Source organism: Clarias gariepinus, chromosome 25 (genome assembly GCF_024256425.1).
Source record: "Clarias gariepinus isolate MV-2021 ecotype Netherlands chromosome 25, CGAR_prim_01v2, whole genome shotgun sequence".
Lineage (NCBI taxonomy): Eukaryota > Metazoa > Chordata > Actinopteri > Siluriformes > Clariidae > Clarias > Clarias gariepinus.
Window position 1 is genome coordinate 20,251,066 of NC_071124.1, and position 27,698 is coordinate 20,278,763.

The 27,698-nt window shown below is 36.9% G+C and overlaps 2 protein-coding genes across 3 annotated transcripts; both read left to right on the forward strand.

The window, feature by feature from the left end:
* Nucleotides 1-1,628: 1,628 nt before the first annotated feature.
* On the forward strand, nt 1,629-9,111 carry sugp1 (SURP and G patch domain containing 1). Of its 2 annotated transcripts, none has more exons than XM_053487086.1 (14): nt 1,629-1,734; nt 2,203-2,365; nt 2,448-2,548; nt 3,014-3,241; nt 3,545-3,668; nt 3,783-3,880; nt 4,168-4,291; nt 5,988-6,307; nt 6,553-6,659; nt 7,154-7,331; nt 7,456-7,562; nt 7,952-8,097; nt 8,270-8,399; nt 8,782-9,111. In XM_053487086.1, the coding sequence occupies exons 1-14, from the start codon at nt 1,716-1,718 to the stop codon at nt 8,806-8,808; spliced, it is 1,872 nt and encodes a 623-aa protein (XP_053343061.1). In that variant the 5' UTR covers nt 1,629-1,715; the 3' UTR covers nt 8,809-9,111. The 2 variants fall into 2 exon arrangements, with proteins under 2 accessions (XP_053343061.1, XP_053343060.1); XM_053487085.1 differs by having other exon boundaries at nt 2,203-2,364; nt 2,444-2,548.
* A 241-nt stretch (nt 9,112-9,352) lies between these two features.
* mau2 (MAU2 sister chromatid cohesion factor) lies at nt 9,353-26,724 on the forward strand. Its single transcript, XM_053486685.1, has 19 exons — nt 9,353-9,586; nt 9,986-10,003; nt 10,179-10,244; nt 11,478-11,573; nt 11,679-11,773; nt 11,897-11,924; nt 12,057-12,212; nt 12,751-12,897; nt 14,080-14,170; nt 15,562-15,665; nt 15,763-15,840; nt 16,031-16,096; nt 16,955-17,038; nt 20,419-20,468; nt 20,998-21,075; nt 21,278-21,389; nt 21,569-21,659; nt 22,393-22,520; nt 24,593-26,724. Exons 1-19 carry the CDS (start codon nt 9,353-9,355, stop codon nt 24,665-24,667), a joined length of 1,797 nt encoding a protein of 598 aa, XP_053342660.1. The 3' UTR covers nt 24,668-26,724.
* The last annotated feature ends 974 nt before the right edge of the window (nt 26,725-27,698 follow it).

Here is a 27,698-nt window from a genome sequence, read left to right on the forward strand (position 1 = left end):
TAAAGGTGTATTAGATAAGATTTGTCTATGTGTGTATCTGTGTGGGTCTCTAATGGTCAAAAATGTACTTATAGATAGTTTTTTGTTTGTTTATTTGTCATAATAAGCATTACATTTTCTAGGAACGCATTCATAAAAGAGAAATGTAAATTGCACATGTGATTTGCCTGAAAGAAAGGCATTCATGATTAGTTTTTTGTGGTCTGAGGGTGTACCTGGTGCCGAAACAACTCACAGAAGAGCATAAATAGAAGAGTTTGGATATCTGCAAACAACATTTGGATACTCTAAGTAAGGTGAAAGTTTCTTAAAGAGAATCATTACAGGTGATGAGACACAGATTCAGAGTAAATAAAAGTATGGAACAGAAACTATCAATCGTAAATCACCGACCAAGAAAATGTTCAAAAGTCAACCATAAGCTAGAAAATTGATGCCTACAGTTTACAGTTGGAACAGTATTAGTAAAAAGGTTCAACAATCAACAGTGCTCGTTACAGGGAGATGCTTATTGAAGCCTAAACTTTGGATTAAATGCAGAGGACCACTATTTAAGGGTGGTTGTGATCACAGTCTCTTCTCTGAACATGTCCAAACCACCTCAATCTGGCCTCTCTGACTTTATCTCCAAAACATCTAACATGGGTTGTCCCTCTGATGGAATAATTCTTGATCCTATCCATACTTGTCACTCCCAAAGAGAACCTCAACATCTTCATCTCTGCTACCACCAACTCTGCCTCCTGTCTTCTCTTCAGTGCCACTGTCTCTAAGCTGTAGAGCATCGCTGGTTTCACCACTGTCTTTTACACCTTTCCTTTCATTCTCACTGATACTGGGCCAGGGGTAGCTCAGTGGTTAAGGCATTGGATTATGGTTTGGAAGATCCTAGGTTCAAACCCCACAACCACCAAGTTGCCACTGTTGGGCCCTTGAGCAAGGCCCTTAATCTTCAACTGCTTAGATGTGTAATGAGATAAAAATGTAAGTTGCTCTGGATAAGAACGTCTGCCAAATGCCCAAATGTAAATACTGTTCTGTCACATAATGACACATGATGAAGACAGTGCTGTCATTAAAAAAAAAAACATTATGAGAAGAATGAAAGCTTGTTGACAGATGGACAAAGTGTAAAAAGCAAGGAGATTACATTAAAAAATTATGTATTTCTATAGCCTGAGTGCATATCATTTTTGACTCACTCTGGTAATATTTATTTGGGTCTTCCTCTTTGAGTGGGGGTATGGCACGGAATGAATGGACAGCCGATCTGTCCTTTTACTGTCCACTTCACACCATTCTTTTTGATCACTGATTCAGTGGTGGGTCCTGCTTTCTCCTGCCACTCTTGTATGGGCATACAGTATTATCATGATTAATGCAAAAAAAATTTATTGACAGTCTCCTCATCTGTTTCTGCCCCTAAATTAATTCCTACTGTATATGACACCTTACCGTAACACTTTAATATACTTTAAATATGTTTTTATCCTTCTTAACGCACTGTTATCTATTTATATTTATTGCATAAGTCCCCTTTACTATTGTTTTGTGCTACTACTGTAATTGTAAACTTCTTTAACATAGCAACCGCCTGTTCGCTAGATGGCGCTGTATAATCCCCTCATTTTACCTCAGCCATATATATTTGTTTTCTCTGGAGAGCCCGAAATAGCGCTTCTCCTCAGCGTCACCCGGGTTTACAGGTCCTGAAAATGGAGTCAAATGACGCAGGTAAAATATTAAAATAGATTATTTACAGATTCTCTCGTTTAATTTCAAAGCATGTGCTGTTTAAGCCGATAGCTGAAACATTTACGCGGTTATTTTACTAGCAAAAGAAGGCTAGTTGAGCTAGCAAGTTTGAACTAGCTGACTGCATTATTCTTTTACTACCCGTATTGCGATACGTCCCACCTCCTGCGCTTTGATTGGTCAGTAAACCGTGTCCGGGCGGCGGATTGGCTGTGGGTGTACATTTCTAGCCAATCATAGCGCAGCAATGTCAGGTTACACCAGGAAATAATGATTAAAAAAAATCCCGCTAATGCTCATATATGTGCTATTGATTTTTTAAAATTATTATTTTCATTATTCATTATTATTTGTTTTATTGCTCTGTAGCTGTTGTAATTCTTCTGTCAAAATATAATGAAGTAATATTGATGTTGCTTACACTCCTGTTTTGTTTTTGTTTTGCAGCTCGGGGAGGCTGGAAGGGTAAATCAGCTCAGCAGAAGAGCAAGTTTAACGTTATAATGCGTCAGGAGGAGCTCATAGCGCAGAAAAAGCGAGAAATAGAGGCCAAGTTGGCTGAGCAAGCCAGACAGAATGTGTCATCTACCAACAAGTCATCAGCAGAGAGGTGACACAGATATACACACACACTTATTAGCTATTTTGGTTTGAAATATGTTTGCTAAACAACCTTTTTTTTTTTTCGGTAGCCCTGATACGCAAGGACAGACCTCGAACAAGTTTGTAAATGATGGAAGCTTTCTTCAGCAGTTTTTAAAGATGCAGAAGGAAAAATCCAACCCAGATTCAGGTATAAAACACACACAATCCTGGTTTATGAGCTATATTTAAGGGCATAAAGTCTGCATCACCCATTATCCTCAGTCCCCAGAGGAGTATACATTGTTCAATCGTGTAGTATTTTTTTCCCCTTCCAAATACACTAATGGCGATGGCTCTCTGTGTCATCAGCGAAGTACCTAACTGCTGATGTCACAGGACAACAATACCACACCGATTAAAAAATGAACACTGTGTAACATTGTTTTGCAATGTGGGAAGAAATAAAAAAAAACAAAGTTGGGATGGTAATGTCACAAAAAAAAAAATCTAAAGCATGGGTGTGATGGTGTAAATTGTGCTGACTAGCAGTTCTCTAACTTCTTTGGGTAAAAAATATTTACACTCAGGTGTACCTTTTATACAATCCTGAATGTATTTGGATTTTTATATTTAAAATAAACTAATCCTGTATAACGCCCTGACTCTCACACAGCATCCAGCAGGGACTCCAGAGGAACCTCATCTTCCTCCCAAAACCAGAAGAAAAACATTCTGGTTGGGAAGCGACCTGGTTTAGGTGTCGGCAGCATGCTTAATCAGTATAAGAGCTACTCCCAGACCAAAAAAACGCCGCTTCAGGTCCCCCGACCGAATGTCTTCAGCTCCCCAGACGAGGAAGAGGAGGACGAGATCGATGATGCAAACTACCTGGAGATTAAAGGTGCGGATTAAAAGATTTTTCGGTCAATTTTCCCATGCCACAAGGCCTAAGATGATAAAACTTAAATGTAAAATGTATTCTTTTAAAATTATTATTTTGCATTCTGCCTTTTTGGACATCATGTATTTTTTTTATTCTTGATTTGATTTGCTAAATCGTGAGTTTGTCGTGTAATGGGCTGTCGAAACATGCCGTTCTGGTGGACACTGCATGTTTACAGCGTGCTGCACTTCGTGTCCTGTCTTAATAGTACGCAGTTGTGAATGTGTGAGTTATGGCGGCGTACTCATAGCCTGCTTAAAGTTTCCCCCCCAGAGGATGAAGATTTGCGTCAGATCATCAACCAGTTGGCTGGTTTCGTTGCCGAAGGTGGGCCAGAGCTTGAGAGGAAAGCTTCGGAAGACTACAAGGACAATCCCATGTTTGCGTAAGTCTAATGAGTATGTGGCTGAGAGTCAAACTGACCACATACTATATCTATGAAGAAGACTAAATGTAGATAATTTCTCTTTTTTTCTTTTTTTTATATACATGTATATAGGTTCTTATTTGAGAGGGACAGCAAGGAATATTTGTACTATCGCAAGAAAGTAGCTCTACTAAGACAAAGGAACCACGGCTCGTCTGTGCCAGTTGATGGTAAGAGAACATACAGATTTTTTTTTCTTTCTTTCTTTTTCGTTATTTTGAATTTATCCCTATAAAAGATAGAGACAGAGAGCGAGAGAAAGCTGTTTCAGCACATAAATATTAAAAGAACAGTCACACTATTTCAAATACACATCAGCCTCACTCTGAGTGTTAAAGGTTTAAAGGTTACCTGCGTGCCGCCCCTCCCTCTTTTATTCCTCCACCTGCAGTAGACTGATATGAGGCAGTTGAGTAGTAGTTTGAATTGAGTCGCAGTACTGATAAGCTGCTTAAAGTCTCCTCCTCAGTGGACGAGGACACGAAGAAGGTGGTGGAGAAGCTGGCCCGCTTCGTGGCCGACGGAGGGCCAGAGGTGGAGGCCATCGCTATCAAACACAACCATGACAGCCCCACCTTCAGGTGAGAATTTTCACATGTCGCATAACCCTTTGTCGCATCCTGGTTGACCAAAAATATACTGTAACATGTCAAAATGCATAGTCCGGAAAGGTGTTGTGCAGCGCAGTTACTTTTTGCTGTTATTGTTTATTCACAGAATAAAAGTCACAAACGTGTGTGTGTGTAATGTTCATAAAGTTTTTTTCGCATCACAGCCAGTTTTATACGTACAAACATGCGTACGGTACGAGTCAAATGTTTGCTTGCTCCTTCTGATTCGATTCCATAGACACCCAGAATATGCAATAATCTTCTGAACAGTTGATATTGAGATGTGTCTGCTACTTATTCTTTGTAAAGCCTTTATAATGGCTCTAATCTGAGGTGCTGTTTGTTAATTGGTGATTTCTGAGGATGGTAAATCTAAAGGAACTTCTCTGCAGCAGAGGTAAGGTTTTTTTTTTGGTCTTGTTTTCCTGGGAAGGTCTTCATGAGAGCCAGTTTCATCATGGAGCTTGATGGGTTTTGCAAATGCATATGACAATACAGTCCTTGCAAGAACTATTTTAGAACAGCTGACCGTAATGTCTCGAAATAACAACTTACTGTTGCTTAATTACCTACTGTCATATGTGTTGTTTCATAGTATTGAAACCTTCAGTATTGTTTCAAAACGTTAAAAAAAAAAATACTGAATTAAAAGTTGTGTCCAAACTTTTGACTGGTACTGTAAATACATACATAAATACATACATACACTCCTAAATAATGGAACAAACTAACATAATTACAAACATAAGGCTTGTTGTCATCAGTCTTCCCCCATGATTGTGGTTCTGTGTACTGAAGTACATTGTGACTGTATGAATGGAGTTTTTAAATAGATTCTGGATTTGTGATTTTTATAAGCTGTTACCATAATCATTGGAATAAAAAAAGAGGGGGAAGTTGGAATATTTCACCTGATGTGTAGTGAATCTTGAATATATGTGTTTAACTCTTGAATAAAATTACAGGTGGGAATGCTTTCCATGATATTTTTTTATATGCACCATGTATATGTCACCTGCAGAACAGATAAAGAGACTCCAGTTTACCAAGAAAACAAGTTTTTCAAATTATCATCTTAAATGTCTTAATTTTTTTATAGTGTAAAAAACTGAAATAGATTTAATTAGGATCATAAATGACAAGGGCTTGATTTAGAAACTGGCTAAATTGGGATTATTTGTCAAAAAAGTAGCTTGATCATGGTTTAATCATGGTTTGAGAACTTAGGAAAGTTCATTTAGATTATGAATTATTTAATTCATTAGGGCTATATTAGAGAATTTATTTCTCGGTGGCCCAACAGCAGCAGCTTGGCAAAGCTAGGGCTCAAACTGCCAACCTTCTAAACAGTCACGGAGTCTTAACATGCTGAACCATCACCACCCCTAGATTTATACCAGCACAGTTATAATACAGTATAGTTGTACCGCACTGTTGTGCAAGTCTCTTGCTGGAAAATAATGTATACTCAAATATTACACAGATTTTTAAAGATTAATGTGTATAAAGCATTAGTAGAATAGACTTCTTGTTGTTTCTCTTTCAACTGACTAAAAAATTGAAATAGAATGTATGCTGTAAATTTTATTACACATTTGTTTTGTTTGTTGTTGTACATTTGTTCATTGGCCTAAAAATATAACCAAGAATAACATCCATTCTCTAGCTTCCTATATGATCACCAAAGTCCAGCTCACCGCTTCTACAAGTCCAAAGTGGAAGAGTACCGTCAGGCCAAAAGCCGATCTGCACCTCCACCTAGTGACGACTTCTTTTCAGGCACCATGCACCAGGTTCAAGCTCCACCAGCTCCCAACGTCTTCAGTTCAGGGCCAGCTGAGCAGAACCAAGAGACAGCTCCTACAGGTGCAAAGCGCAAGAGGAAGAGTCGCTGGGGGTCTGAGTGTGAACGCGTGGACCTGCCGGTCCCTTCTGTCGTCATCCCGCAAAGGGTTAAACCAGATCCTGATGCTCCAGCGCTGTCTGGTACTCTGATATGTTTGTGTCTCCTATAATGCATATCACAGAAAAATTATAGTTATTTATATACATGCACACATATACTGGTTATGTGCAATGCTATACATACAGGCAGAGTCAAACGATGTAAATGTGTTCCTGCTGTTGTGTAAGTGCAGGTTTAAACAAGTACACAGCTTAATACAAAATGAACAAATGTTTATTGCTGTGGTTGACTGCGTGTGTGTGCGTGGAATGTGTCTGAATTCCAGAGCAAGAACTAATAGGATTGGGTTATAAGAAAGGGAAGCCGGTGGGCCTGGTGGGAGTCACAGAGCTCTCGGAGGAGCAGAAGAAGCAACTCAAAGAACAGCAGGAGGTACAATCCACACCCTGTAATGTAAAGAAGGAGAGATGCTACGCTCTGCACTCATAATGTGTAAACCAATAGTGAAAGCATAAAGTCTGTTACTTTTAATAAGAGAATATATCAGTTCATTTACTGTGTCAAATTTGTTTAGGTCAGGGTCATGTACACTTTGATAAAACAATCCCAAAGAGTACTACTGTGCAAGTCCTCAAATTTGCTTCCGAGGAGCCAGACTTCCTTGTCTTTTTTACTGTAGTTTTTAATGCTGGACTTGAGCAGTTTCAAAGGAAGTATTTTTGGATATTTTGAAGTTTGTTTGTTTTTTCCAAACTCATGCTGATACATTTAAAATTCTGACATTTCTAATTACTGACTTTAAATACAACTTTTTTTCATTTGTGTTAGACACCAAGATTTAATATGCAACACATTTTAATATTAAACACAATGCCATTGTTAACTCTGAAGTTACATGCATTGTGTTTTATGCAATACGTACCCAGATGCAGGAGATGTTCGATATGATCATGAAACACAAGAAGGCAATGCAGGAGATGCAGCTGATGTGGGAAAAGGCTGTGCGGGATCACCAGCACGAGTATGACAGCGACGAGGAGATCGACTCCAAGAACGGCACCTGGGAACATAGTCTCAGGAAGATGGAGATGGAAAAAACAAGGGGTCGGTTTATTTATTTAGGACACAACTGCCAATACATCCAGCATAAATGGTGTTCGGATGAAACCTAATATTTATAAAACATTTTAATCATCCCGTATCATGTGGCGTTTGTCTTTCGATGTAGAGTGGGCTGAGCAGCTGACTGAGATGGGGAAAGGAAAGCATTTCATTGGTGACTTCCTGCCACCTGATGAGCTGGAAAAGTTCATGGAAACGTTTAAGGCTCTAAAGGTGAGATATTTATTTCTTTGTAGAAGCATTAGTAAGTCTATGAGAATTTGTGCATCTTTGAAACATTCAGACCACATTCAAAAAGTGATTTATATATGCTCAGACATTCCTCCAAGACAAAGTGTAATTTGATGCACTGATCTTATCTTTATTTTCTCATTTTAATAAAAATACCAAATTTAAAAAACTTTATAAATAATGCCACAATCCTGGATAATTTCAGGACATACATACACTTACTAGATATCTGTATATGTCGATGGTTTATATGACACTTGGTGAATTCATGACTTTAGTGCTTATATATTGATGTGAATGATCATTCTTAGTATGAATTTTTTTTTGGAGATTTCCAATATGTCTGTTGACTGTGGCTGTTCGTTGTGCAGGAGGGCAGAGATCCAGACTATTCGGAGTATAAAGAGTTCAAGCTGACTGTAGAGAACATCGGCTTCAAAATGCTAATGAAGATGGGCTGGAAGGAGGGAGAGGGTCTGGGCTCCGACAGCCAGGGTATCAAGAACCCTGTGAACAGGTAAAGATTAGAGACACTGCATTTTGTTACAGAGTGGTGCACTACTATACACTGTATCAAAAATGTATAGATCTGGTGAATTATACTGATTTTAATATGGAGCAAATAATTTATCACTCTACCGGTTATTGCTCTGTTCACTACTTTTACAATTTTTAAAATATCATTCTAGAGGCACCACAGCAATAGATGGAGCAGGGTTTGGAGTGGACCGACCTGCTGAACTATCCAAAAACGATGACGAATACGATGCTTTCCGCAAGAGAATGATGCTGGCGTACCGTTTCAGACCTAACCCTTTGGTCAGTAATTCATATTTATTATATGATGACTTTCATCTTGCACTGTATGATATTTGAGTGATAAAGCTCATAACGTTTGAATCTGGTGTGAAATTTATATATTTGATTAACACTTAAATTGGTGCAACATTCCTGTTTTTCGGATGCTGCAAATCGTATGAAAGCTTATCTATTTTGGACTAACTTGAGAAAAAAATTTATTAGGATGGGTGTACACTATCATGCAGGGCATATGAGACCCCTTATATTACACAGATAAACAGGCTGAATGTTAAGAAAGAGCATTTTTTTTGTATTGTCCAGTTTTTTATACTGTGTATATATGTGTATGTATATATATTTTTTTTATTTCTCATTGCTCTTTTGTCTTTCCTTCCACCAGAATAATCCAAGGAGGCCATATTACTGAAGACTCTGTATTACACTGTATTTTTTTTTATATCTTCATTGTCTCACATTTTCATTAGTATGTAGTTGAAAATACACACCTTGATATCATTGTAACATGCATCAGAAAGTAAAAATGTCCGTTTGTCTTTTTCGGTTTAGTTTTTTTCACATTTCTCCTTGAATAATACTGAAATATTACAAACTTCTTAAAGTTTGACATTATGAAAACTTACTGTAATTATATATATTTTTTATTTTGGTTGTTCTCAAAACATATTGTAATGTGTTCAGACATCCCATTAAAGTTTTATTGGTCCTCTAATTCTGTGTACTTACCTGTGTCTGTGTGAATCCAATGCACTTAAAATGACAATCTCAGCGTTTATCTTAATGGGAGAAATAATGTTTTTAATACATCACACCTAAGAGCTGTCAGGATTACCCTGGTTCATACTGATGCCCCATTCAACCCTACCGGTGTGCGGAAGTTCCCGTATCGAAATCTCGCGAGAACAGACCATATCGCTTAGGCCGCGGTTGTTTTTGTTGTTATTGTCGTCAAAATGGCGACTGGCGGAGAGGCCCCGGAATCCTGGTATCTTGCCTTGCTTGGTTTTGCGGAACATTTTCGCACTTCGAGTCCTCCTAAAATTCGCCTCTGTGTGCACTGTCTCCAGGCTGTATTTCAGTTCAAGCCTCCACAAAGGGTAGAAGCCCGAACGCATCTTCAGCTTGGCTCGGTGCTCTATCACCACACCAAGAACAGCGACCTCGCCCGGAACCATCTCGAGAAAGCGGTAAGAGCGGGAAGGAAATACCGAGGATGTGTCGGAGAAGCGGAAAATGTAGGCCTCACTAGGGGGAGCGCCGTTGTAGGAATACTTAGTTAGCTAGCTAGATTAGCTAGGTATATATATATATTATCGATAGGAGTAATGTAAGTTTTTAGAGATGTTATGTTAGTTTTTCAATGTGTAATACCTCATCTTATGAAATAATAGTTATAATTACATATCTTTACGCCTTTCAATGCGGTCAGTCCTGGCGTGAAGTCGGTCAGCGAAAAATCGCCTTTGCTAACGTGATGAGCTAGTTTCCCCGCTTCGTATATTTAGTTTCTAGTTCGTATTCTTCGTTAAATATTTCTCTTATGAGCGTGTGTATGCCTCAGCTGATCATCTCTCTTTTTCTTTTAGTGGTGCATCTCGCAACAAGTATCCTTTTACACGTTTGCAATGAAATAAGAAAGAAAAACTCATTGCATTCACACAGATATATTTGTATTGTCTAATCTGTCAGTGCATTAATTAACTCTAAAGACTTCCTAGTGAACCCAAGACAAATCCTGAGGATCCAGTTCACACATATAACCTTAACCAGATTTCCCAGATCCCCCAGTTTGAAGATGTTAAATTTGAAGCTGCCAGTCTCCTTTCAGAGCTTTATTGCCAACAGGTGAGAATTATGTACATTATCCACTATTACAATGTAATTCAGCAAAATGATGATTAAGACATTCTTCAGTTGTGTTTCTCGGATATCGCTTTATCATCACAATTAAAATAAAATGCTCAAACATTGAATGTTAAGCCAAGTTTGTGGAGGAGGGAAATCCTTAACATATCAGTTAAAAACCATGACAGTTGTCATCTTCATATATGTATGTTATTAATACTCTTATAGCCTGTATGCGTAACTTTTTCCATATAAACCACGACAAGCCCTTTTACTTTGAACGGCTTTTTGGATTTGCACAGTTGTTCAAGCATGTCTCTTCGAGCTCTGCCAGATGGCTCGGCATCTCTCTGCCCAGTTTTTCTGACTTGTTGTAACTCCGCAACTTTGTTTTGGGAAAATTGCCTCAACTTGATATATTTAATTCTCTGCAACCCTAAGCTTGTCATATTCCAACATCCAATAGATGTCGGATCTTTTAATTTGCCTCTGTGACACGTATTGTTTCCTTGTTGGACTTGATGTTCTAGAGGAACTTGTAGCTTTAGAGGGATGGTGAAATTCCTATTTTTCCCATCAATTTCCTAAGCTGAAGTGTGTCAGGATAGTGTCACTAAGTTCAAAAGAGCATGTAAATATTCTTTACATACATTTGCCTCGTGTGTCCAATTCATAGTACGAATTTATATTATACAAAATAAATAAGTAAAACAAAGTAAAGCAGACTGCATTTTTATAAATTAAACTACTTTACGTGGGGTCACAACCTTTTGTTTAAAAGCTCCTGACATAAGCCCTATTCAGATGTGATTAGTTTAACCTGGGGGTGTGGGGGTAGCTTAATTATCACTGCCATTTATCTCTGGCATATTAGTCCCATCTGAATAGGCGTCGACATGGACTATGTCCGAAGTCTATGCTTGTATTTTAACTGTTGAAAATTTGCCAGTAGGAATAATTTTAGGATTTGATCTGAATTGGAATGTTGGAAAATGTTTTATTATTATATCCTGTGGGAAAAGAGGTTTTGCAATACTTTTTAATTAGGATACAGGAAGCACTCTTTTTTTTTTCCTAATGACTTGCCAAAAACAAGATAAAAACAAGCTAGTTTAAAACACAGAAAAATAAAATATTAATGACATTCTAGTACAAGAAAAATATATTTTTAATGATGATGTTTTTTTAAGCATTTGATTTATTTATTTTTTTTAAACATTTTTTCCTTTCCAGAATCTGGTTGATTCTGCTAAACCTTTACTACGCAAAGCGATCCAGATTTCGCAGCAGACTCCCTACTGGCACTGCAGATTGTTATTTCAACTAGCAGTAAGTAGAGGCTAGTTTTTCCGCAAAAAACAGCAACAGGAACACTCTTTTGAAAGTTGTGTTAAGGTTTAAAATGTATTTATTAATTTTTTTTTCTGTTTATAGCAACTGCACACACTAGAGAAGGACTTGGTGTCTGCATGTGATTTATTGGGTGTAGGTGCTGAATATGCCAGGGTCGTCGGATCAGAATATACCAGGTATGAATATCTATTATATGTATAAAAAAATGTAATAACAGAAGAGGATATATTTGTATATAGAGAAGTTTATTTTTGTTAATTGTTATCGATCGTTCTGATTTTGTGATATTTTCCCTACAGAGCTCTGTTTCTTTTGAGTAAAGGAATGGTAGGTTGTTGTTGTTTTTTTCTTCTTTTTTTTAGAAATAACACATTAATGCTGATGACTGAATAGTAACAGCAATACGGTAATCTGTGCAGTTTAATTTAGTTGTAGGTTAATTATTTGATGTGTGTGCAGTTGCTGCTGATGGAACGTAAGCTGCAGGAGGTGCATCCTTTGCTCACATTGTGCGGGCAGATCGTGGAGAACTGGCAAGGAAACCCCATACAGAAGGAATCCCTTAGGGTCTTTTTCTTGGTGCTGCAAGTCACACATTACCTGGATGCCGGACAGGTCAGTGTGTCGACATTCAATTGTCAGTCTTGCATTCCTTGATGCTCACCAGGTTTAGGTTAAGTTCCCAGGGTGTATAGAATGCTAGGAGTTGGGAATAAGGTTCACGGGTCTTACTGTGTGGTGAGTGGTTTATTGACGATTTTATGGCAAAAAACTGACCAGATAATACACTACTGACTTTGATAATAAAAATATACAACAGTATGTAATATGTAAACTTTTATTTTCTCTTTTGTGTTGGGGCATTCGCTTTGCAAAGGCGATTATACTAAAAGGTACAACCTGACACTGCCAGGTTTCCTTTGTGTTTAGCAATATGTTTTTAGAGCATTAAATCAAAAGACTATGTTTGTTTTGATTATTAAAAAAAAAAAAAGTTGTATGTCATCGCAGTGCAAATCTTCTTTTTTTTTTTTTTTTGGGCTTCCAACTAAAACTGTGCTTGCTCCATAAATCCTTGGTTAGAATATTGTTTTTGAGTTGTGGGAAAATTACATTTTGTTTAACCACGTGACTTGTGTGCATACGTGTGTAGGTGAAAAGCGTGAAGCCATGTTTAAAGCAACTCCAGCAGTGCATCCAGACCATCTCAACACTCCACGATGATGAGATCTTGCCCAGTAACCCAGCAGATCTCTTCCACTGGCTTCCTAAAGAGCATATGTGTGTGCTTGTCTACTTGGTATGTTTCTCTTTTAAACGTACATGTGTTACACATACTTGCACACGTGCACACATACTTTCTTTAAAGTTGCAACCTCAGACTAATTAGCACACTCAGACAGAACATGTTTTTGGTTAATGCATGCTTAAGTATTTAGTCATGTGATATTTTATTAGAAGTTCCAGCTGTTTGTTTGTTTTTTGTGGGTTTTCTGCATAAAAAGTCTTAACCTTTAGAAAGTTAACAGTTTCATTTAGCATAGAGACAATCTTCATTACAGAAGAATTGATTTAAGCCACAAGCAAGGCTGAAAACTTGTTTGAGACGGTTTATGAGGATTTACGTATGCTTTGGAGAATTAGACCGCTGTTCTAAAGTGTTAGCAGGCTGAAATTGGTTAACCGCATCTTTTACAGCCATATCCAGAGTCTAACTTGATTAAATGTCCTTAAACAGTATGGTGAAAATGTATCTGTTATTAGACAACGCTCAATTATTAGCTAACTTATTTATTAACTTGTACACCACAAGAGGGAGCACTTGTAGTTCAAGCAGTATTGGATAATGTATTTTTAGCAGACTTGTTTTTTTGAACAAATAAATATATTATTTCTATTATTATTAATGATTCATTGATTAGTGATTGTTCAACACATCAGTGGTCGCCTGATTTCTCTTGTTTTTGTAAGAATCTAAGTATTTTCTGTTTCTTTTAGATAGCTGCTTTTAAACAGAGGGACTTGCATTTAAGCTCAAACTAAATATACTGTAATATAATGTAATATTATAATGGCAGGAGGCCATTTAAAAATGGAAACTGGAAAAAAAGGCAAATATGTTATATCAATGAAGATATGATATTAAAAGAAATATTAAACATATTCAATGTTTACATTTGGCCTCATGACTTTGTGTTTTTTTTCAAGTGTCTTTATATCAAGCTGTCATACAGTGGCACTGGACTTTATACTGCTTTTTGCTCAAGTTCATACCACACAAGATTAGATCAGAAAAGCCCCAGTGTTTTAGACATCTCCTCCCCCACATGCAGCTCTCACACACCATTCAATTAGTAGTTTCTAGTAAGTCTAAGGTGTGAATACAGATGTGTGCAGTTTCAGATCTAAGTCCTTACTGTCTGTTCTGAATAGTTATCTCTACCAAGCGTTTAACTGCAAATCTTGTTTGTGTGTCATGCAGGTCACTGTAATGCACTCGATGCAGGCCGGATACTTGGAGAAGGCGCAAAAGTACACAGACAAGGCTCTAATGCAACTAGAGAAACTAAAGAGTGAGTCAGCATTAACCAGCATACAAATGCACTGCAGTATTTCTATAACTATAACCCCTGGAAGGTGGGTTATTCTACATTAAGAACTGTGCACTAGTTAAGATATACTGCAATCTATACACTTGAGGATATAGAGAGAAAGGAGAACAGAACGTCTTGGTCACATACACCGTTGGAGAAATTATGGATCGCTTGCGCTTGTCATCTGTGTATGTATGCTAACGTACATATGGCACCAGTCTAAATCAATTAACTTCATTCATCATTTATCCCTCGTGCTCTAAGTGCCTGGATAAGCCTTATAGAAGGTGATAAAAAAAAACATTCATAGTCTAACAGTTGTGCTTATTAAAATGATTGAAGCATGAAAAAAGGAGAAGGACTTTAGTAAGCATGATAAGCTGATGCTAAATGTAGGTTGCTAAAGGTAGTTCAATGTAGGTTTTACTGACTGGTCGGTTTTATAGCTGTAATTTCTTGGGTCAAATCAGTTTAGACTAAAGCAAACAATTACCAAATCATGAAAAAGGTTGTGTGTTTTCAATAGAAATACAATTTATAATGGCTTCTAATTAAACACTAAAATAAAAGGCTGAGGTTACACTCGTGGTTTGGAACCCTGCACAATAGCTACATGCACATGGACAATAATTGTTTAGTCTAATTGAAATAATTTATATTAAAATTCCGACATAACTGTTTACAGCTGATTAAAAAAAAATGCGTTTAGACGCTCCAAGTATGTAATCGGAATATAACTGTTACTGACATGACCAAGGTGGTACTTTCCACCGTAAGGAGTTTAATCTGCTCAAAATATAATAGAACATAAAAAATCTTTTCCGACAAATCCTGGCTTCTGCATTATGATTGTTTTTTATTTTCTTAGTGATTATTTAGATGTTTTACTATGTATAAAAATGTGAGCCAGTCAGAGCTCCTTCCTCAGCCAGAGACCCGGTGGATGAAAGTCTAAAGTAAAAAAAAGTCTTGGGAGAGTTTTGTTCTCATGGACTTTCCTTCCACCGTAATATTACAGCCACTTGTGTTAGACATTCACAGACAAATTAAGATGTTTACACAATGCAATTTTAAATTCAGGCGTTCCATTTTTTTTTCCTTTATTAGTTGAATATAAGGGTTTACGTAAATGCTTCTAGTCCCTGATATAACATAACTAGATAGCAGTGTTTTTGGCCATTGGTTCAAAATATATGTGTTTTCCTTGAACCTGTTACATTCATGTTTTTTCTTAATTTTAGTTATTTTTTTGCTGTGTTGGTTATTATGACATTATGTGGATGAGTCCACAGGTGTCATGTCTATATCTAATTGGTCAATATCTGACGTTTTCTTTGCCTTTTTTTTTTTCACTTTTCTTTTCTCTCCAGTGTTGGACTGTAGTCCCATCCTCTCATCATTCCAAGTCATCCTGCTGGAGCACATCATCATGTGTCGCCTGGTTACAGGTCACAAAGCGACGGCGCTGCAGGAGGTCAGCTCACAGCTACATCTGATTCACATTTGAAGGGGGGTTTATTAAGGGGGGGTCGTTAAAAAAAAATTCTAATAAAATTGGTCAATTTGAACAGATTTCTCAGGTGTGCCAGCTGTGCCAGCAATCTCCTCGTCTGTTCTCTAACCACGCTGCTCAGCTCCATACGCTATTAGTGAGTCTATTCTCCACTCACACAGCAGACATGTTCAGGGGAAAATTAAATTAAATATTAAAATTAAATTAATTATAAAAATTGTTTTAGTTGTTTATCTAGTGTGTTATGACATCAATGGGAAGCAGGGGTGCCCAGTTGTTTGATATATATTTTTGTACGTGTGTTTAATGCATATCTGTCTTGTCAGGGGCTCTACTGTATTTCTGTGAACTGTATGGACAACGCAGAAGCTCAGTTCACTACAGCCTTGCGGGTGAGTGCTCTGTATTTTGTTCAGTTGTTGCTGCAGCTGCAAAAAGACTTTCTATTGTGTTAATGCAAAAGATAGAACAGACTTGTGTGTGTGGTTTCTTTTTTTTGTCAAAAAAGGCAGGGACAGGAAGAGAAATAAAACAAAACACCTGCTAGTATCTGTAGAACCTTGCAAGTAAATATTTCAATACAGGAAAGGACATTACTTTTGACCGTAAAGATGATCCAAACACTAGCAAGAAACAATACAGCAGCAGGCAATCCTGATTCAATGACAGGATTTCCAAATCAGTGTTAGGAATTTGCTGGTTAATCCATCAAGCAAGAATGAAACTCCTCGTCTATTGTAAAGTGTAAAAGACGGAGCACTGCAAACTGCTTGGATGCTGCAGTGAATAAAGAGGGCTGGATGCCACAAACTTCACTTTCTTGAGCACAAAAGCAGCATTGTTCCACAATTCATGCTGATCACCAATCAGACTAACAGACATTTAAATCAGAGAACAAAACAAGCTGCATTTGTTATCATGTTTGTTTGCCAAACAAGACAGCCACCCAGCTGGCTAGCTAAGAACTTATTATCGCTCTGATTAAAAACTAAATTAACAATGGCAATGACATGTTTAGTATGGGGTGAGAGGAAGACCAGTAAGTGATAGTGCGAAGGTCAGAGCTGGCTTAATAGAACTGTCTTCATTAATTGCTAAGTTTAGTATCATGCTTTGCATATAAGTCTTTTATTATTGCTAATTTGTTCACTTTATGCTTTTTTTTTGAGGTTGTGTTAAATCTAAGCTGTAATGCTTTTCTTGTTCGAAAAGATTCAGCAGTTTAACTTCCTCAATTGCTTGCTCCACAGCTTACTACACACCAGGAGCTTTGGACCTTCATCGTGACCAACCTGGCCAGTGTGTACATTAGGGAGGGCAACCGACACCAAGAGGTGAGTCAACCCATATGTCTGTGGTGACAATTTCTATTTTGGTCGATTGAATTTTTCTTCAAAACATCAGTGTTTCCCACACACAGAATATAGTTTGGCCGTCCAAATATATTTTCCCACTCTTTTTTAAATAAAAATAAATGTGTACCTGTTTATTCTGCTACCGCGGGGTACTGAGAGGAAGTGATCGCAGCGAATGCCAGCTGCTGTAAAAAGAATAACAGTACTGACGCGTACTGACAGCCACGTATGCTCTGCAGAGAGACACAGTGAACAGGCCCTTCTTGAAAAAACAAACGACAAAAATTAACTATTAAAACTCAAGAGGGACGGATCAATTTTATATCGAAGTCCACTTATATACAGTATGTAGGTATGTTTAGATTGTAATGCAAAAAAAAGTCTAAAATAGCACTTAAAATCTGTGGGTTTTAAGGGCTCTGACAAACAGTGCCATGTTTGTACACAAAGTGTTTAGTTCTTCCCCTTTAATTTATTTTTTTATTTGTGTTTTTTTGTTTACTTCATCTTGTGCAGACAGGTAGATGGAGCTAAGATTTGTAGGTTGGATCTCAGAAATGTGCAATTAATAGAAATATCTAGTAAATATCAAAATATTGTGTTATAGGTCATATGTATTTGTTGTACCTTTTTGCTGGCAGAAAATGCTGGCCTGTTTCGCACCACAAGTATAACTTTTTGTTTTTCTTTTTTTTTCTTTTTTACTCATTTATAAAAAATTCAACAATATGCCGATAATAAAGCAAGTCATTGCAAATCACTTTTAAATTTATCCAAAACTGTAGAATGATAGAGGTTTTTGTCTCACTCAGACAAATCTCAAAATGAAAATGTGCTCCCAGTTAATAGACAGCTTTTTTTTTTTTTTTTAAAGCCAGGGAACGTGAAGGCTATCACATATGTCTTCGAGACACATGACTCCGGCTGACCACGACTTTTCAATCAGCTGCTTATGCTGTGTTTTGTGTGCGTTAGGAAATTGCGATCTGTGTGAGCTCACAGATGCCCATGATTGGCCATGTTTGATGTGAGAGCGCAAGTAGAAGAGCATGGCCCATCTGCTCTCTAGATTCCTGGTTACAGATGGCTGTAGCATCAGCCAGGATTCACCCACTCATCTTCCATACCGCTTTATCCTGTATTCAGGGTCGTGAGGACCTGGAGCCTATCCCAGGAGGCTTCGGGCACAAGGCAGGATACACCCTGGATGGATTGGGTGCCAATCCATTACAGGGCGCATACACACACTCTAGGGATAGGCGATATGGCCTAAAATCCATATTGCGATATACATTGCAGCCGCTTGCGATAACGATATATATTACGATATATAAATTATAATAGAACCATTTCAGAACAGGTTACATAGACCCTTAGGAAAGCCAAACTGCTTTTTTTTTAAGAAATAAAGAAACGTTGCATGTTGTTTTGAGAACATTTATTGTGCAAAAGCAAAACTGTAATTAAACAACACAATGTTGCAGATAAATAAACTAAATCAAATTCAAATTTTTCAAATTCAAATTTTATTTGTCACATACACAAACATACACAGTACGAAATGTAGTGAAATGTATTATACGACTGCTATTGACCCTAAAAGAGAATTAAAGTTTACAAATAAGAAATAAATATAAATAAAAGAATACGATAAAAAATTAAATTAAACTAGGAAAAAATAGAACTAAAAATAAAAATAGAAATGTGCTAGAAAAAAATGGAACTAAAAATAAAAATAGAAATACGATATGCATAAAAATAGAAATATACTGTACATAGAAATATGATGTGCATAAAAATAGAAATATACTGTACAAATTGAAATATACTGTACTGGTGTGCAAATATGCATAGAAGAAAGTGTCTTTGTGCAGACACTGTAGTGCCTTTTAGAAAGAAAGACTTTTCTTTTAAGTCCTTGGTTCTTAAATGCCAAGTTGCAGAGAACAAAAAAACTGGTGTCTTTTTAGTTAAGGAACTACTAAGTTATACTTTCAGTATTAATTAGTCAAATAAAATTCTGTACTGCACAGATACTTTAAATAAAAACATATTTCAGACCTGCAGCCTAAGGTAACGCACACTGTGAATTAGGGATATACTTTCAGTATTATGCATGGCTATTTTAAATAAAAAAAATTCTTCCAAGTGTAGTGCTCAGATACTTCAAATGAAAACATTATAAAGTGCTAAATGAAAGCACAAAATAAATGAATAAAATACTTCCAGTAAAGTATAAAAGTTTTTTTTGTGCCTTGCCATATATACTGTAAAAAAGTGCAAATGTAGTTTTACTTATTTTCTTTAAGGACACAAAATATGCAAAGAACAGAAAAACTGTCTGGTGTCTTTTCAGTTAAAAAGCAACACAACAACGAATCCTAAAATCAGGCACTCACTGGGATTTTGTTAATACACACCATTTGTCATTACACAAGTAAACAGTTATGGCCCTAGTACTTTTAATCCATCGTAGACTCTTCCTAATATAAGGAGTACCTTTTGAAAATGACTGTTGGATTAAGGTTTGGATCAGATCCTGTTTTTTCTGTCTTGCGTACTTCGTACTGGATTTTGCGGTTGGCTGTATTGCCTGGCAATGCTGGTATTCGACGACATGTTTAGTTTTGAGGTGGTAGAACAGATAAGTCGTGTTACCTCTCTTAGCTGAATCTTTTGCCCCACACACTCTACAAAGTATATTTTGCTGCTGCTCGTCGAACGGCTTAAAGCCAGACCACGTCCAAATAACAGATATTGCACCAGTCTTTTTCACGAGCTCCTCTGTTTCGCTGACGCTTTCAGCCATGTTCATTCAAGATGATGCGTTGCAGTCGGCTGCAGCTCATTGCTCTAAATTTTGCGGGTAGATTGTATCATCAAACATGCATTATCGCGATAGTGCAATAGAATTAGAATCTCTATCGCAGACCAATTTTGTATCGTTTATATCGCATATCGTTTATATCGCCCATTACTAACACACTCAGTTACACACTACGGGAAATTTGGGAACGCCAGTTAACCTAACCTACATGTTTTTGGACTGTGGGAGGAAACCGGAGTACCCGGAGGAAACCCACCAAGCCACAAACTTCACATGCGAACTCGGAGACGGGAATCGAGCCTGGCCAGGAAATTAGGCCGGAGCAAGGCAACAGTGCTCACCACTACAACACTGTGCCGGATTCAAACTTGCATTAGCATAACTTGAGAGAGAATGTGGTCTACTCTCACGGACAATCAAGCTGAAAACCATCCAATTCCAGTCAATGGCTAATTGATCTTTAATATTCGTCTTACATATTTATACCAGGTGGTACTAATGAGTGAAAATTATGTTTTATTTCTCTCAACAGCTGTATAGCCTACTAGAGAGAATAAACCCTGACCACAACTTCCCTGTCAGGTAAGACCTTCATGCTAGCACTGACTAGGATTTTTAAAAACACAACCTAACTTCTGTTTGCTCCCTTCCTGTTTTTTTGCCTTATATTTCACATAATTGATAGAGATCATTATGAAGAAATGAACTTTGATTAACCACATTTTTGGAAAGCTGAGTTAAATTACACTTGCCACACCCAGGCCTGATTACTGTCAGATCTGTTGAATCATAAATTGACTTAAATATAAGCTGTTTGGCAAAGTGAAGCACACTGATAGATCTCAAAAAGCATCGCAATCATAATGTCGCAATCTAAAGAAATTCAAGAACAGATGAGTAACAAATTAGTTGATATGTCATTCTGTAAAGTTTGCTGGAGAAGAAGCAATTTCTAAGGCCATTTAAGTGTGACATATATGCAAAAAGTCAAAAATGAGGAAGAAATACTTTCTCACAGCACTGTAAATGGTGAAAGTTAAAGCGTAAAAGATTTGTTGCTTTTGTGCTGCAGTCAGCAAACATATTTGAACCCATTTTCTCCCATTCGCAGTTCTCACTGTCTGCGAGCCGCAGCCTTTTATATCCGAGGTCTCCTCTCCTTCTTCCAGGGACGCTACAATGAGGCCAAGTGAGTTCGTTACCACAAGTCTCTTGTTCCGCATCGGTTCAGGGAGCTGTTTTACATGTATTTGCATTGAATTGTTTGATGTTTAGTTTTCCTTCTAAGCAACACGTTGTTTACTTTGTTTAGGGTTTTTTTGTTTATGTGCAAAAGCCGAAAATTTTGTACACTTAACCGTGGTTGTACTCGTGTGTCTATACGCGTGCAGGCGTTTCCTGCGTGAGACTCTAAAGATGTCCAATGCTGAGGATCTGAATCGACTGACCGCGTGCTCGCTTGTTCTTCTCGGACACATATTCTACGTTCTGGGAAACCACAGGGTAAGTGGTGCTCTTATATCCTCCTCAGCCATCGGAAATTAATTATTCACATGTTTACCATTATTTGTGCGAGCATGTATATTGGTTTTTCACTTTCTGGGATAAAGTGACTAGACGATGTCTGATCTCACAAATATCGAGAAGCTGGAAAATAATGTTTTCGTGTTGACTTCCTACAGGAAAGCAACAATATGGTGGTTCCAGCCATGCAGTTGGCCAGCAAAATTCCTGACATGTCTGTTCAGCTCTGGTCTTCTGCCCTGCTTAAAGGTAAATAGTTCTCACTACCATTAAAACATAAGACATGCATAAACTTATTTCCATCTCACAACATTTTAAAGTTTAGGCTTTATGTCTAAATGAGCTCAAAAAAAATTACAAGTTTTGTTTTTCTGAGCTTTGTGGATTCTTTTTCGTGAATATTTTTCACCATATTTTTTGGTATAAATAAAAAAATAATTCTTTATCACAGTGGGTTGCTTTCAGCATTGCCTAGATGGGATGCATTGTGAACTTCGCAGCCCTGTGTTATACATCGCTTAATGTATTGTTAAAATAATGGCAAATATTGCACATGAACTGTGACTTTCTCCATCATGGTAATGGAAATGCGTAAATAAAGCTATAAGGAGCATGTACGTAAAAAAAAAAAAAAAAAAGATTGACTTGTGTCTGAATGACACAGAGATGTCTCTTTAACCGACTGATGGATCTACACATCGGCTGTCTTTTTAATACAATTACTTAAGAAAATCACATTTGTTTTGCCGCCAGTTAACTGATCTGATTTTAACAGGCCTGATAGTCCTGTAGTAGTGTTAGCCCAGAGCAAATCAAAAAAGGTTGCTGTTTTTATTTAAGTTTCTCTAAATTATCCTATGAGTCAGTGGAAAGTAGTGGGGGATTCTTGGCAAGTTAAACATTCCCCAAATATGACCTGGTTCCCAAAGGTTTTGATTATGATTCACCAGAAGCTGATGCATCCCTGTTTCTCTGTGCCCAGATCTGAACAAGGCCTGTGGGAATACGATAGATGCTCACGAAGCGGCACAGATGCACCAGAACTTCTCGCAGCAGCTCCTACGGGACCACATGGCTGCCTGCAGCCTGCCTGAACACAACCTCATAAGTGTAAGTGCTGCACCGCACCAACATGTAGTTTTTCACATGTGCGTTCATGGGAATCACATTTACGACAATTTATGTTCACATTTACACCATATATATATCTTTGTAAAGTTGGTGTGTTTGGACATTTGAAGGTATTTGAAAAATAATTCATTTTGGGGGGACGTAAGATGAGTAATATTGCAATTGTTTAATTATTTGCAAGAATTTTTTTTAATGGCTGCCATCTTTTATTTGTGGCATGTTTAGTTTTAGAAAACACAAAAGGTGGATATTTTTAATGCTGCCTAAAGCAAAACTTTACTATGAAGTGTTCATAAACTTCCATTGCTTTTTAGCTGCTACAAAAATAATGCACATTTTAAGCAGAATAAGCATCAGATGTGTTTTGGGAGTTTGACTGCATATAATCTAACAAAAAGACCATTTCTTTTAACCCTAAACAATTTCTCTTCATCAGTCATTATCATTGCGGGTTTTTTTTCCTTTTCTTTGCTTACGATAAGCTGCAGGTTTTTGCTTTAGACATGGGGATAAATTATTTCCATGCTTACGTTTATTAGCATTTTTCAGCATGTAGTGTCCTGGGAAATGTTTGATGTAGTCATTTAGGGCTATATTACAAGTTCTTTTGAAATTAAATATGTTCCTCTGTGTCATGACTCACAACCACAAATTCCTGTAAAGTGAGGTGTGTCCTCAAAGCAGGAGGAAGGGAAAAAAGACTCTATAACCTGTCCTGCCGATAAGTAACTAAATTTCTGCCAGATGTTAAAGAATAGCATATTTACAGTGTGAAGTTAAATTTCCCTTTAATTATCATCATCATCCATCCTAATCTTTCTCATTACCTGAGGTAAAAGTTACTTAAGGTGATATATATTTTTATTTTCTTTCGTTGGTAAATAGGTTTAAACTAAATAGAAGCAGCTAATTTGACCTTGATTTAGAAATCTTTCAGTTAATCCGTCAATTTTATTTTAGTTTTTCAACTCAGGTCTTTTTATATACACACAAATTTAGAATTTTTTTTTTAAAGATAAATTTGTAGGAATCTAATACAAACAGTATACAATACATAAAATAATATGCAACCCATTTTTTTTTTTTTTTTTTTTTTTTTAGTATTGCACTGTTGTCTATGGAGGACTAAATCCGTGGCAGGGGGGCATTTTAGCTCATAACACACTGGCTAATGATCTTAACTTATTAGCGGCAGCTTGTAAAAAAATACACCATAGTTGCCAGACAGCAGTCATTACAAGTCAAGGCATTACTACTTAAAAACAATCTCACTTCGTCGCGATTTCGACTAAGGCTGGGACTGCCTACCTTATCAGCATACAGCGACAAAAAAATAAATATAGAAATGTGGAAAATAAATAAAGAAATGTGACAACACAAAAATAAATAAATGAAGAAATGTGGAAATTCAGAAATAAATAAATCTTGAAATATGTTAATAAACAAAAATAGGAGTACATTTAGCAATTTTCCAGGGTATATTGTATTTATTAATTTATTTATTTATATATTTACTTATTTATTCACACATTTATTTATTTATTTATTTATTTATAATTGTCATGTTTAGTTCTCCATAGTTGTCAGCATATCATTGATTGTGGAAGTGCAACGTGTGACTGCACCACAGCAGCAGATGGCACTGTAGAGCTGGGAGATCGAGTAATGTCACAACAAATGGGAGGGGAAAAAGAAATAAGAAGGGCATTAGTGGCATTTTTACAGCAGCGCTGCATTAGGACCAGTCGAACCTATCTGTATGTCAAAAATCTCTCTCTCCTACTTCTTACATGGTCTTCGTATGCAGATAGAATCAAACGTATTATAAACACGACATTTTTTTAAGTAGAACTTGACATCTAGTTGGTTTTCCCAGACCACACATTTATTTTTTGCTATTTGTTCCTTTTATTTAACAGTTATGATCATTTAGACTTTCATGTGTTTTGGGTTTAGTAGATTTTCCTGTAGTCATGGTTACAAAGCTATAGTCTTTTAAAGTTACAAGCTGTTTATTATTGTGTGTCTGTGTGTGTGAAAATTAATTTCAGTGGACAGATGGACCTCCACCAGTGCAGATCCAAGCTCAGAATGGACCCACGACCAGCCTGGCCAGCCTGCTTTGAATCTACAACACACTGAAATACACAAACACTCTCACACTCTCACTCACTGTGAGCACACAAGTTGTACATACAGGTCAGCCTCTGAGCCCTCACATGCACATAGATGAACACACACACGCATACATGCATATACATGTTAAAACTAAAGGAGACAGGACTCTACTGCCTTTGTCCTGCAGATTTTATCTTCAGATTTTAACTTATTCTTATTGAGCTTGTATGATGTTGGGGCAACGAGATGTCGCCGAGACCGTGGGAGCAGATGGGATACGAGTCACGTGATAATTATTTCATGAACACGTACACATGGCAAAATCAAATAAATAAATGATTAGAAATGACTAGGCAAGAGTTTGGAGGCAGTCTTAAAATCTAGTCTAACCACCATTTAACAAAAGGAGGAAGATCTCAGTGAAGTCACTTTTCTTTTTCGCATCAGTTTAGTCACATTGATCCGTTTCTTCGTGCACTAACTTGATTCGAAGACACATTTCAATACCTCTTAGAATTCTTAACAATTTAACAAAATTAACTCCAATACATTATTCTTTGTCAGTGAATAAACCATACTAGATTCTTTGTTGGATTTGTATTGAAACCTTGATTACCAGGATTTTATTAGTCAACACACTACCTATTTGACTTTTTCTTTCATGGTGTCTAGTGACCTTAGGCTTTCATTCCAACCAATCAGGAACCACATCTGATCTCACATCTGACTTTATTTATAAATGCTGATTGCCTGAAATGAAAACCTACCAGTGACAACAAAACTCTGCATAAAATTAAAGACTATTGAAGACTTCTGGTCTAAACATGGCCATGACAGATTTGGCCTGTCCTGCTTCCCTAATCTTCAGCAGTCGATATAAAAGTCGACATAATGACACATAATAAGCGGCTAATTTAATATCTAACCCGAGCTTGTACAGGCAGCTAAAAGCTTAAAGGACTTGACGTAAGGAATAATCAGCTAACAACAAAATGCGACACCGTATTGCATTTCCTGGTACGCGGACTCGACGTCTTTAACGCTAAGCCACGTCTCAAAATATTGCTGCAGCATCATCAAGAGATTTTTTTTTTTGGTCCTATTTCATTGTTTATTTTTTTAACTACATCTAAAACATGTAACTAAATGCATAGTAATCTTTTCTGTTTTTTTTATTTGCAGTTTATGTCTTGTGTGGGGTATTTCAAAAAATATGTATAGATTTTCTCTATTTTGAGCACTGCAGATATTTTAGCAGTATCAAACTTTTATTACCAGTGGCAGTTTGTTAGTTAAGAGCATTTTGGCAATACTGTTTAGGGGAATACTGTGCTAGGTCCAGAAGCAAAGGTTAAATCTTTTTGTCAGCAAAGTGTTGGCTTTTGGCAACATTTTTTTAAAGGCTGAAAAGCACCAGCATGCAGTCACAGATCATTGAACATCATCTTTATGTTCAATTAACTTTTCACCGCTATTTATTGTTATACATTTTGAGCTTGTCTTTCAGTTTGTTCCACAGGTAGTTTTGAATTCCATTTGCGATGCAGATAAAAATATAAGCAAGAGAGGGCGCTAGACAGGCAATTTACCTGTTGTCTGTTTACATGGCCCATAGTTATAAACGAACCCTCTTTAAGCTGAAGTTGGTTGTCTCTGGATGTGTTTCCCATAGCAAACTGATTCCAGATCAGCGCTTCTTCATCTTTACACAACTTTTCACAAGGCTGGTGAAAATGAAGACCTTTTGTAATATTCTAGTAAATATTTCTTGTAATTTCTCAAAACGTCAGATTTTCTTTTTTTGGGAGACGTGATGTCTTCTGTACTGAAATGTCGCAGTGCTTTTCTGTTTCCCTTTTTCCCTTATCCACTGTACAAACCCTGCTAAGACAGCTTTTTTTTAAAAGGTATTTACCCCTTTTCTGTAGTTTTAACAAATAAATTTATCCATTTATTAAATTTTGTAAAGTTTGAATATTTATATGCTGCATTTATCCATATTATTATTCTTGTCATTATTTTCATCAGATTTCAAAAACCCTTTGCATAAATGTTACAAAAAGCAGTTGCGTCTTTTTGTCTCATGCTTTTGACTCGAACTCTTGATTCACACCTATTTGAGACTCCAGACTAAAGAAAAGATGTTTAGCAAGTGTTTAATCTTGCTTAAATATATATTATTCTTTATAAAACAAAGTGACTGACTTGTAAAAAAAAAAAATAATAATAATAATTTAAGACTTCTTGTCCTAACTGCTTACTTGATAGGTTTAAAATAGGACATCCTTTAAGAAAAGTCAAACATTGATACAAATCTTTTTTTTTTTTTTTATCACATCAAATATGCTTACTAAGGAGCATCATGAATAACTACAGTATCTTGTTCTGAACTACTGCAGACTTTTACATGTCCAGAACTTAACATGACAGTCAGTATTGTGGTGAGGTCATGCACAATGCTCTTAAGAGGAAAAAGAATGTAATTCACACAATTTTTGGTTATTATTGTTTAAGATGAATAAATCTCAGGTTCATTTAGAATATAAGATTATTATAATGTTAAATATTAAAAAGTTCACTTAAACATCTTTTTCTGATTAAAGTTACTGAGAATATGGATTCTATACCAGGAACACAAGTCAGAAATGCAACCAATAGACACGGTGCCAGTTTATCAGAGGGTACCATGCATACACACACACACCTATTCACGGCTAGAGTATGGCATAGCCAGTGCACCAACTGTTATGGTTTTACCAACTGCTCTTTGACACCAAATGAATGAAAAAGCATTTATTTGATAAGGTAACATTCTAGATTTGAAGAACGCTGGTGTGAACACATGGACATGTTAAAGGTGTTATCCTGTCTAGCGTGCCATGGGGGGGTGGGGGTTGCCGGAATGGAGTCATCGGAGTTAACACACCGAGCACAAAGAGAACATGCAAATGCTTTACACAGACCACAGGCGAGATTACAACCCCCAACCCTGGAGGCACAAGACAACAGTGCTCACCTCTAAGCCATCGTATCACCTAC

Excerpts from the sequence above, each read along its gene's own strand:
- mau2 (XM_053486685.1), top strand. The coding sequence starts at position 9,353 with ATGGCGACTGGCGGAGAGGCCCCGGAATCCTGGTATCTTGCCTTGCTT. Across the intron at positions 10,245-11,477 it reads CAGAGCTTTATTGCCAACAG|AATCTGGTTGATTCTGCTAA; the intron begins GTGAGAATTATG and ends TTTCCTTTCCAG. Across the intron at positions 12,213-12,750 it reads ATTACCTGGATGCCGGACAG|GTGAAAAGCGTGAAGCCATG; the intron begins GTCAGTGTGTCG and ends ATACGTGTGTAG.
- sugp1 (XM_053487085.1), top strand. Across the intron at positions 2,365-2,443 it reads CAACAAGTCATCAGCAGAGA|GTAGCCCTGATACGCAAGGA; the intron begins GGTGACACAGAT and ends TTTTTTTTTTCG. Across the intron at positions 6,308-6,552 it reads TGATGCTCCAGCGCTGTCTG|AGCAAGAACTAATAGGATTG; the intron begins GTACTCTGATAT and ends TCTGAATTCCAG.